Raw genomic sequence first — 12,748 nt, 5'->3', positions numbered from 1 at the left:
CGATGGTTTGCTGGTTGAAGGTGAGAAAGACGGACTCCATTCTCACATAATATTCTCAGTACATGTCAGGTGTCGTGTGTTCACGTTTAACACCGGAGTTTATCTGGTGCGTCACACACATGGTCGCACAACCGTGTGAGTCCATAAATTTGTATATGCTCCACATTTGTATTGTCCTGAGCTGTCAGTCTGTCTTTAGCTTCCCTACGTTTATCAGCTCTGTATTCACACTGGTTTATTAGCTGCTACAGCCACATGATCAGTGAAGTATTGACATGAAATCAAATGTCCAGTTGATGTTACCTGAGGTAAAATCCATTATAATGAGATTCAATTCTGTGAAATGTAAACAATATAATAGCATCAGCTAAACAGAACATGATGAAAAACTTTAATATAACTGAGTATTAACAGTATGGTCCTGCTTATCAAAAGATTAGAGGATGAATGTAGTTTATTGGAGAATACATAGCAGCACTTTGACTATTTGTCCTCTCCACTTTATTCATTAATTTGATCATTTTACAGACAATAATTACATATACATATACAATACATATACCTATCTGAAAAATGTTTGTGCCAGTGACCCCCATACAAGACCTGTGTTGTTAAAATGTTCCAATTTAGCTGTGTTAGTGTTTAAACTCATTTTTATGCTATATTAACTAATTATTAACTAATTTTGCTGGGGACTCCCAGGTTGGAACCCCCTCAAGGACCCCTGGGGGTCTCAGGACACCACTTTGAGAACTACCATGATAGAACCCTATTTTTTATGTATATAATTACATTCTAGAGATACATTAAGCCTATGACTTCTCAGAGAGACTTTTTTTTATCATAGCTGCGAATTTTCTATTCATACAGAAGAGACATTAAATACATACATGCTTTGTGAACTTATAGATTGGCTATTTTCACTACTACTTTAAAGTGGAGGTTTTTTGATGAAATTCTCTTGACAATGTTTACAAATGTCTTTTTAAAATGTATCTTAATTTATTTCCTTTAACCCTTATAGTCATGCCGAACTGGGCCCAGTATTTCAAAACTTGTAATCCGGATCAGAATTATCCGGATAATGAAATCCTCCTTTTCTCAGTCATGGATCAAGGTGATCCTGCTGACTTTATCTGAGTATTTCAAAACACTGGCCGGGTGGATCACCGTGATCCCGACCTGGCTGGATACGGATGACCAAGTCTCAAGTCTCCGCCTCCGGATCTGAAACATGGCGGTCTACTTCACGGAAGTAGCAGCTGGGAGCGCGACTTTCACGTTAAAAATGTAAGTTTACCGTCGTCTAATGTTTAGCGGTTTAAGGACCATATGAACGCCAACCAACATATCGTGCTAGCTATATATATGAATTGTCACGTACTGAAAACCAGGCTGTAGCGATCTCGGCCGTGCTAACGGTAGCTAACTCTGCTCCATTGACTTCCGTGTGCAGCTAGCGGGCTAGCGGTCGCTGGCTTTGTTTACGAATTTTGCGGTCGATGGTTTGATTTACAAGGTAATAAATCTGACGTACATTATACCATAACTGTTTAAACTAACATCAACCTGTTCAGAGTTTATTAGCGTTACGTCATTGGCAACGCAGCAGACTGAAAATAGGCTACATGTGTACAGACCACACACTGTGTATGTGTGTTGTGTATGAACTATGCAGTTCATTCAGAAGTGTCAGAATGCTACAGTAATGCTGGGAAAATCATGCTGTTGTCATCATGCACACGATTTCTGTGACTATTGTGGATTCCAAATGAAGACAAAGATATTACTCATACTCCTTCCCTTTCTTCTACTTTCAGAGCCCACTCAGCTATTAAGGACAGGGTCTGGATGAGTGCTGGAAATCCTTGGAAATGCTTCAATTCAATTGCAGTGATAAGTTGTTGGATTTTGAATAAAGTGTTTGAAATTGTAGTTGCATTATTTTCATGTATTATTGCTTAATCAGTGACACAATTAGATACATTTTTTCCATCCTAATTTGTCTCCCTTTATGTAGAAGGCTCTCACTAAACATAATTGTGGTAATTTAAAGCAAAATAGCATCTGATTTGGTTAAGTAAAATAATCAGTTTGTACACAAACATATAGCCAAACACTTTTGCTACACCTTAAATGTTCTTAAATTACTCCAATTTGTTTCAAGTAATGCACTGACAATTTAGATTAAGTGTAATGAACATCTTGAGTAACAATATCTAGGAGAAGCGGAGCTGAGACATTGTCAATCCAAGTCAAATCCACCTCTGAGGTGGGATCCAAATGATCCTGAAATTTTGGTATCAAGCTGATCCAGATCTCTGCGTTACGTTTTGAAATACCCAAATCCAGCCCTTTAGCTGGATTCAAGGGAGGATTGGATTACATTACATTTACATTTAGGTCATTTAGCAGATGCTTTTGTCCAAAGCGACTTACAATAAGTACATTTGTCAAAAGAAGGAAACAAGGAAACCACAACGTATCATTGCCAATAAAGTAAGAGCTAAAAATAGAACAAGTGTTAGGTCCTCATCTGAGTAAACTAGTACTTCAAGAGCAACAGTGCTACGATCAGAGTGCTATAGGTAAGGGTTTTTTATTTTTTATTTTTTTTTGGGGGGGGGGGGTGTTAGTGGGTCATGCTAGTCGAGGTGAAGTCTGAACAGGTGAGTCTTGAGCCTTTTTCGGAAAATGGCAAATGACTCAGCTGTCCTGACATTAGTCGGGAGTTCGTTCCACCACTGAGGCGCCAGAACAGAGGAGAGTCTGGACTTTGCTGAGCGACATTTGTTTGATTTCAGCGATGGTGGTACCAGCCGGCCAGCTGAAGTAGAGGAGCGAAGTGCTCGCTTTGGGGCATGAGGTTTGACCAGTGTTTGAAGGTAGATGGGTGCTGTTCCATTGATGGCCCTGAAGGCCAGTGTCATCATCTTGAATTGGATGCGTGCTGCAACAGGGAGCCAGTGGAGGTCACGGAGGAGGGGGGTCACATGGGAGAATTTGGGTAGATTGAAGATAAGGCGTGCTGCAGCGTTCTGGATACGCTGCAATGGTTTAATCGCAGAGGCCGGGAGTCCGGCCAGGAGAGAGTTGCAGTAGTCAAGGCGGGAGATGACCAGTGCTTGGACCAAGAGTTGCGTTGCATCCTTTGTGAGGAGGGTCCGAATCCTGCGGATGTTGTAGAGGGCAAATCTGCAGGATCGGGCCACAGCAGTGATGTTGGGGGTGCAGGATAGTTGGTCATCGAGGATTACACCCAGGTTCCTCGCAGTTGACGACGGCAATACTGTGATGCCCTCGACAGTGACAGACAGGTCCATGCGAGGGCAGTCTTTCCCTGGGATGAAGAGGAGTTCGGTTTTATTCAGGTTAAGCTTGAGGTGATGTGCAGTTGTCCAGACAGAGATGTCAGCCAGACAGTCCGAGATGCGAGTTGCAATGTGAGTGTCAGAGGACGGGGGAAAAGAGAGGAACAGCTGGGTGTCATCTGCGTAGCAATGGTAGGAGAATCCATGCGATGTGATAACAGAACCTAGTGATCTGGTGTATAGTGAGAACAGAAGCGGTCCTAATACTGAGCCTTGAGGGACACCCGTGTCCAGAGAACAGGGTTTGGACATAGAGCCATTCCATGTGACCTGAAAGGTGCGATTTGTCAGGTATGATGTAAACCAGGTGAGAGCAGAGTCAGTTATGCCAAGTTCAGCCAGAGTGGAGAGGAGGATTTGGTGGTTGACTGTGTCGAATGCAGCAGATAGGTCGAGGAGAACGAGAACGGAGGAGTGGGACGAGGCTCTGGCGTCTCGCAGGGACTCGGTCACCGTGAGGAGGGCCGTCTCAGTGGAGTGAGCAGTCCTGAATCCTGATTGATTAGGGTCTAGGAGGTTGTTCAGCGAGAGATAGGATGACAGTTGGTTGTAGGCAGCACGTTCCAAGGTTTTAGAGAGGAATGAAAGAAGAGATACAGGTCTGTAGCTTTGGATGTCAGTAGCGTCTAGGGTGGGTTTTTTAAGGAGAGGCTTCACGGTAGCTGTCTTAAAATCCGCTGGAATGACACCTGAGGTGAGGGAGGAGTTGATCAGGGTGGTGAGGAATGGCAAGATGTCGTGTGAGATGTCTTGGAGAAGAGAGGAGGGAATCGGGTCGAGGGAGCAGGTGGTGGCACGGTTAGATGTAACAAGTGCGTGAACGTCTTCAGAGGTGAGGGGGGTAAAGCTGGTAAGACCATCCGAGTTGAGAGTTGGGGGAGATGTCTTCTGGGAGGGAATAGGCGTGAATGAGGAGCTGATGTCATTTACTTTCTTGGTAAAGTAAGTAGCAAAGTCATCGGCAGTAAGGACGGAAGGGGGGGGAGGGGTAGGAGGGGTGAGGAGGGAGGAGAACACGGAGAAGAGTTTCCTGGGGTTGGAGGCAGAAGAGTTGATCTTTGCCAGGTAGAAGGCAGATTTAGCTGCCGATCAGGATTAACAAAGCTGAATCCTGATCTTCAGGATCGGGATTCTCTGGATCTGTGTTGAAATACCCAGTTTTCAGATCAGATCACGATTGAATCCAATCCGACCAGGATAATCCAGTCGGATCACTTTTGAAATACTGGGCCCAGGTGATCCAGTCTCACAATGATGGTAAGATAAACCATTTTAAGTTTTCCCCATAGCCAGTCTAACCATAAACTAATGGCTTTTTATTCAATCTTTGTTGTACATAAAGTGGTCTTGCATGGCGCCAAGCTGTCAGGAACTCTATTCTTAAAGACGAGCTAACCCCCCTAAATTATTTTAATCTTATTTTTAGTTCACATACCTGGGTATTCAGGGACCTACAAAGCTTAGAAGTGTAAATGAAATAGAACAGCTTATGACTAAACACAAATTTGGGAGTGAACACGGTGAAATAATAAAATAATCTTAACATAATAAGTATTTAATACATCTTTTTGCACTATTTTTAGTTGAAGAGATTCAACAAAATGCACCAACAAAGGCACCAACCATGGCAAAGTTAAAGGGTGACTTTCAAAAATTAAAAGGGGAGAACCAGCTACTGAAGGAAGAAATCCGTTTCTTGAAAGAGGAGAACCGATTCCTAAAAGAGCAGCGTGACTTCAACCGAGAGAAGGCTCTCCACACAGAGGTCGGCCACACAACATCAAAAGGTATCTATACTGTTCCTCCCAAAACCAACATGGAAGGCTGTAAATACAATCTAAAGGAATCTTGATTAGTTAAAGGAACATCCAGCAAATGTTTGTGTGATGCTGCTGTTCTTGTCATGTGAAAAATTAAAATAATAATGATAATAAAGAGAACTCAAACTCATAGATTTGCTAACTTCTTACATTTTATTTTTCTAAATTCAAGGGCAACGCAAAATGAGGAATGGGGATTCCTCTGACTCTTCTGACTCAGATGACTCTTATGAGGATCGGAAGAGGAAGTGTAAGAAGAAACGCAAAAAACATGGGTCTTCAGACTCCTCAGATGATGAGTGGAAGAACAGCAAATCCAAAAAAACCTCATCATTTGGAAAGAGAGGTAACCCATCATCTGGAAAAAGATGGCTCACATTTCTATTGCTTCTGGAACAACGCACACACAAACAGCACAGTTGTTTACATTACACTTCAGAAATATTATGCACCATTTATTTATTTTTTTAAATACCCCCAAAATTTGGTAAATGCACCCCGTTTTATACATTGAAGGCAAAAGTTGAATTTGTTTTATTTATTTTGATTACATTACATTGAAGCTAGATGACCTGGTAGCTAATGGCTTTTTGCATAGAGCTTTCAGACTCCTGTCACATGGACCTACCAAGATCTACGGAAGATGTTCATATTAGTGGAAGCATCTTTTATTGTGACACAGCAGTCACATTTCCATCATAATTTCAGTGTAACATGCTCATGTATTGATTTTTTTTTGATGTGGCATAATGCTAAGGTAACACTCTCCCCTCCACCCAAACACAATCTTATATAGGCTATATTTACCAGAGTCAAGGCTGGCCCTATTACGAAACAGCTATGTAGAGAGTATCCACAACTGTATCAATTTAACCATGGAGTGAAGAAGAGTAGTGCACTGCAGACACAAGATGACTGGTTTAACCCCTAATCTTCATGTCATTTCAGGATAATACATATTTTTGGAATCATTACACGGTGTTAATCTATATTTTCTTTTGATGATCTGTTTTGTAGTTCTGAGCCCAGAGGACGTTGTCCACCGCTACAAAGCAGTCCTAAAAGTCTTCAGGCGAAACCGCAGCATGACCAACACCTGTGAAGAACTCGGAGTGGACAGGAATACCATTGCAGGGACTGCGGTCATTGCAGATGTCATGATAGCCACAGAGGGGGAGCTGCCCCTCTTCAAAGAAAAACAGACTTTAGCGAACTACGCAAAATTATGCAAGGCATTTCTAGATGCCAACAAACCCCTGCAGGAAAAAATCGAAAAAATGAGGAAGGCCACAGAGCTGCTCCCTATCAAATATAAAATGCCAAAGTGAGGGATCAAGCTCTAAAGTGCAGTAATTTCATGTCATTTAAAAAAAAAATAATAATAATTTATTTAATGTGTTACTGCACTGTCTTTTTGTTTTATCTGGTGGGGATTCAACCACATTTCTTGTATCCAAAAACCTTTCAGCGGGTAGTTGGACCCTGGTTTCTTTTCTCCAAAGGTCTTTTATCTTTGCCCCTAGAGTTTGATATCGTTCAATAACCGTTGACTAGCCACTCCCTGCCATATCCACTAGGATGTTGTCAGCCTTACTCGTTTTATTTAGGCATAGTAGTAGTAGGCATTGTCAGTTTGCACGTTGGATCAGCAAAGTTTTATTTTGTTACGATTATTTCTACCTCTTCTGACCCTGACACTTTTTTGGAGTTAGATTCCATACAAGATGCAACTGCACTTTGCACTTTTTTATAACATGTCCTACTTGTTTTGAAATATAAGTACACTTGAAGGCTATGCCACTGTTTTGCACTTATTGAAGTATTGAAGTTACTCTCATCAAGTTTTGCAGATTAAGAGGATTAAAATTAGTCTCTTTGACAGTTCACCTGTGTTTGTGTATTTGTCACAGGTTGTGTGAAGGAGTGTAACAAAATGCATTGAATCTTTATGTAAAGGAAAGTTCAGGGTAATACCATGGAAACAAACCACACTTCCTTTTACAGTACAATTCCACCTTTCTTACTGGGTAACTACTCTGTAAAACTCCGATATCACCCTGATATTTACCTGATAGTTATCAGGGAGATATGGGAGTTTTTGCCAGGTACCATGTTCAAAACTACACACCCTGATGGGTGGTAGATGATTATAATCTACAATTACTAGGAAAGTACATAGTAATATCATTGAAACAAACCACGCTTCCTTTTACAGTACAGTTCCACCTTCCTTACAGGGTAATTCACAAGGTTTTACCTGATAATGTTTTGGAATGTACATGGTACACATTTCTAATTACTGGGTAAATACCAGTTAATATCTGCATAAATACATGGGGGTTATTGGATAAATTGTAACTACTGGGTAATTAGAAAGTAATTACTTAGTAAATAGTTGCAAGTTATCAGGTAAATACTGGGTAATTACCAGGTAAATATCAGAGTCATTACTACCCTCACTGTCACTACACAGGTTGATTGGTAATACATAATCTATAATTCCTGGATAAATACCTGGTAGTTTTCAGTAAATATCTAGTAAATACTAGGTAACTTGTTGGTATTTACAGGTAAATATCAGGTAACTACCAGGTAAATAAGTGTTAGTTACCAGGTAAATATGTGATCATTTTTGAGTAAATACCTGGTGAGTACCAGGTAAATATCTAAGATAATATCACCACTAATATCACAAAATCACATATAGACACATTCAGTGGGTTTATAGTCTACAATATGCAATTGCAGGATATCTACCAGGTAATTATTGGGTAAATACCTGGTAGTTGTCAGGAAAATATCTAGTAAATAACAGGTAACTTGTTGGTATTTATCAGATAAATATTAGGTAAACTACCAGGTTTAAAATCTACAATATAAAATTACTGCGTATCTACCAGGTAATTATTGGGTAAATGCCTGGTAGTAGTCAGAAAAATATCTTGTAAATACTGGGTAAATACCTGGTAAGTACTTGTTATTACAAGGTAGTTACATTTAATTACCTGGTTATGACTAAGTAAATAGATCTTATTACCAGGTAATTACCTGGTAATTACCGGACTGTAAAAGGAAGGGTTACCGATGCATAGATACGTACACGCAGTGCTAACTTCCATTAGCATGATTTATGAGGCCCTCGCAGAAAACCTTTCAACAGGGTTTAATCAGCATGTGCTTTCCACCATTTTTCATGTTTAAAAGGTGATGAATTGTACAATAAAATTAATTACAATGTAAATCAATGGGGCAGAAAGAGAGATGGTTGTTAAACAGAGCCCTGGCTAGCATCGTGAAGTCCCCCAACCCACCCCCGGGGGCCTAACACTTGTTGACTGTATTACAGACACCACCTGAAAGACAAACCTAATGAGCTGCTTTCTATCAGGTTAATTCTACCATTGTGTTTGGTGGGAAAGGTTTAGTCCAGCAACATGGCATCTTCATGTGTGTCCCAGATTGTAGCCTGTAGAAAAGGCAAGGAATTGGTCTAAAACAAGTCAATGTCAAACTTTTTGCTAATCAAACCCGATGAGAAAATGTCAGGATTCTGCACCGTCCTGCTGGGCCACCGTTTCTTTCCTTAAACCACATTTCCCTTTCAAATAAGCCTTGCGTTTTTCTCTGTTTTTGTGACATTTTAGAGCTATGAAAAGCTGCAAATGCTGATGTGACAGACCTCATTTGCAGTCTCACTCCCACTGCTCAACAGACTCACAGCCTTAGGTGTTCTACTACTTCAGCAGCTAAAGATAAAGTTCTTTTTTTTATTTCCCAGAGTATCCTGAGATTTCCAGGGATGTCGGCGGGGGTGCACATGTGTGGTAATTGACTTTGGATTGGGCTCTTTGAGGTGGAGCTGCTGCTATGCAGTTCAGTCATAGCTCTCCTCCCAATTTTCTCTCTCTTAAGGAGTTCTTGCTGCAGGGAGTGTGCAAGCGAGTGGACTTTGGCTGACTGTTACTGTTGCGTGGAGCTACATATGACACAAGCTCCACTCTCATTGAGACACATCCTGTATTGTAGCCTTCTGTGCTGACAATATTAACCACCGACTTGGACAAAGCCAGGAACTATCAGGACGATAGTTCCTTCCTTTTGGCAAATTTACACCATAGTAGGAATGATAATTTCTTCTCCTTAATGTTAAGCGTAGTGGGGATGATGGCTGATCCCTGATGCTTTACAAAAATAACTCTTAAAACGGGGCTTTAAGAGATAATTATGCACTTGGGTCTCATTTCTGTAGTCTTAGTCAACATTTTCCTTGATGAAGATCAAACTATATTCACCAAAATAATGTGCAAGCCAGACGAGCATACCTGAAATTTGTCATAAATACTGGAAAACTGTGTGTGCATTAATACTAGGGGTGTGACGATACACTCCGCTCACGAGACGAGACACAAGAACGAGACGAGACGAGATTTTAAGAAAACTACAATGACAAAATATATGACTGGACCAACAGACTTAAATTTAACAGAGTTGCACATGCATTTTGAAATATTTTATTATAACTCTTTACATGCATGCAGGCCCGGACTGGCCATCGGGAGAACCGGGAGGTTTCCCGAAGCGCCGGCCTATGATTGGCCTGCTGGCCTGCGTCTCTCTCTCTCTTTTTTTTTTTTTTTTTAAGTCTGCCGGTCAGCCAGTCTTGCGTCGCGGCTATCTGACTTTTTTTTTTCTAAGTCAGAGATGCAGGCCTGGCCAATCAGAGGCCACTCAGGCCAGTAGCATGTGAGGAGGACAAGGCGATTGGTTTGTTTTGATTAACACCCGCCCCAACAGTCCGTATCAACCACACAGACAGCGTGCGGAGGAAGGGGTGTGTGTGACACTGATGCTGCAGTCGCAGTGTGTGTGTAGCAAGCGCCGAGCAGAGAGGGAGAGTCGAGGCTTCGACTAGTACTGTGAACCATGGACCCCAACCCCCCGGGTAAAAAAAAAAAGAAAAGGCGGTGCCGAGAGGGAGAGAGAGAAAAAAAGAAAGGCGCTGGAGGAGGATGCGGCCAAATGCCGTAAACTGACAAATGTATTCAGGCCCCCGCCCCCCCCCCCCAGCCAAGATACCTCTGCAAGTAAGTTATGTAAAAAACAACAACAACAACAAAAACACTGGTTCTTGAGGTCCAGGGACCTGGGTCCTTGAGGCTGTACACTTTTACACAGTAGGCTATAGGTCCTGGCCATGAAATTAAACAAGCCACTTTTTTATTTACTGTTATCATTCCATTATTATGTATATGAATACAAGGGCACATTAAGTGAGACATAGGCTACACTATCTTACTGTATGAACTATAGTGTATGGAAAAACACTGTAAGCATGTGTTTGCTATTCAAAGGTGGTGATGGTGATGACACAAGTCCTGCTGGTACTTCAGGAGAAGCCAGTGCAGAGCAGTTGGCAGAAGGTACAGAATCATTTCTAGAGCAACAACATGCAAGTTGCAGACATAACACCAACAGGCACTGCCATTTGACATAAATGGCTCTCATTTGTAATACGGTAATAGCTGCCATTCTATTAACCACTAGTGGTGTTGAATTTTGCTGTCTGTTGCTGACTTGCTGTTATGTATCCCAGCCCTATATTAGAATATGAGTCAATATTATGTGATTGCTTATTAGGAACTATACTCTCGGACTGTATTATACATTGCGTCTATCAGTGTGTGCATGTTCTATGAACATGTATTCAAAGGCTGTCCCCTCATAGCTGATTAATTGTTTGATTTGGACTTTGTTGTCTTTGTTTATTAGGTTATATTGTAGGCTACACATAAAAATTATGCCAAAGAGGCAGTTGACATTCCACATGATATGATGTTTAAGTAACCTTGGCACTGCGTTAAACCTTTATTCTCTTCTAGTAAGTGTGTTAGTGGATTTTGCTGAGGATTGTTGTGTTACTGTATTTTACCAGCCCGGCCCCAAACACAAAAGTTACTGTATATTCCTAACTTAGTTTGTACATAGGTCCCATATTTGAACTTCTATTTGGAATGCAGTGTGTGTGTGTGTGTGTGTGTGTGTGTGTGTGTGTGTGTGTGTGTGTGTGTGTGTGTGTGTGTGTTCGTGCGTGTACATGCGTGCCAATGCATGTAGGTGTGGGCGTGAACGTGCGCGTGTGGGCAAGGCCAGGGTGGCCTGGTTACATGACTGACTCCTGGCCTGAAAAAGTCTCCCAGTCCGGCCCTGCATGCATGATGTAAGCATGATCTTTTAATAAACTTCTTCTTTCACAAATTTAAACTAAAACTAAAATGTATTTAAGTTAAAATAAAATAAATAAAATAAAATATTTTTAAGTGTAAATATGTGCAAAACCAAATCAAAGTTCTACTCTGTCAATACAGAGTGCAAATAGTGCAAACGGAGCCTGACCAAGTATGTCATCAACAACATGCTGCAACTACAGCATCTTCAGCATCACTGACATCGCAGCTGTCAAGTGTATCAATGCTTCGGGAGTTTTGTCTTATCTCTGGGCTGGTGAGAGCTGCTGCTATGGCAGCTTGCTGCTCAAGGTAACGAGCCAGCATATCCAATCGTGATTAACTTGTGTGATGGCAATCGTAGCCGTTTCTGCTTGGACATTTTCACCGCGGTAGCCGCAGAACTAGGATGAAAAAAAGCAGTCACACGTCTCACCCGCCCGAGTAAACGAGCGACGCGGGGAACACCGAAGCCAGCTTGGGTTGCAAGATTTATAGTGTGCGCAAAACAGATGTGCGACTTCAATCCCGCGTCACGCACGGCCACGTCCATATTACTGCATTGTCGGTAACAATAAGCGATGCCTTGGTTGGGTTTTTTAAGCTCCCAGTCAGTAACAGCTGTCTGTAAAACCTCAGCTATGTATAGCTCACATATCTCGCGAGACGGATTTTTAACGCGACGAGAAATATCGTCGACTTTAATCTCGTGAGATCTCGTGGTACGAGATTTCGTCACACCCCTAATTAATACTAATTACAGTATGTATTTAGTGACGCTGCCATGTTCCCAAAATTTGAATGATGGCCAAAACCATGAAAATAATACCCAATAAACCAAAATCAACCTTAAAGCCACCTTAGCACTGATCCTCTCATCATCTACTAATCACATTTTGACAGTATTGTTAACGTTGTGAAGCGTTGGCGGTTAGCTTTAGACAACAAAACTTGCTGTAACATCATGTGACTGTGACGTAGCGTTAAAATATTTTGCTTTCACACAAAACATTTGGTTTGCTAAAAACCATTTGAAATATATTTGTGCCATCAAAGAAGTCTGACAGTGTTGGTAGATGTGTTGTTTTACTGTTACGGTAGCTTCATATTTACCGTATACGTTTTTGAAATTGCTATCGGTCTTTTCTTGGTAAGGAAACAAATTGGATTTCTTAAAATGTCTAAGTATTCCTTTAAGCTCTGACTGCCTCACATTATATTTAAACATGCAGCCCAGAAGCTAGCGAGGAAATGCATTTTGAAACTGATGTTGGAGACAAAATAGCTAACAGTTGTTGTTTTTTTGTTGTTCTTTCCAGCGCAGACCTTCCTT

General features: G+C 41.3%; 1 protein-coding gene across 1 annotated transcript; it reads left to right on the top strand.

Annotated features, from left to right (window-relative positions):
• Window positions 1-4,995: 4,995 nt before the first annotated feature.
• Window positions 4,996-6,519, top strand: LOC311008461 (uncharacterized protein; the record flags this gene model as incomplete). Its single annotated transcript, XM_084002151.1, has 3 exons — window positions 4,996-5,158; window positions 5,412-5,537; window positions 6,209-6,519. 3 exons carry the CDS (start codon window positions 4,996-4,998, stop codon window positions 6,517-6,519), a joined length of 600 nt encoding a protein of 199 aa, XP_083858277.1.
• Between the last annotated feature and the right edge of the window lie 6,229 nt (window positions 6,520-12,748).

Source organism: Eutrigla gurnardus, assembly GCF_963514095.1.
Source record: "Eutrigla gurnardus genome assembly, chromosome: 22".
NCBI classification, from domain to species: Eukaryota; Metazoa; Chordata; class Actinopteri; order Perciformes; family Triglidae; genus Eutrigla; species Eutrigla gurnardus.
This window is presented reverse-complemented; position numbering and strand designations above follow the sequence as displayed.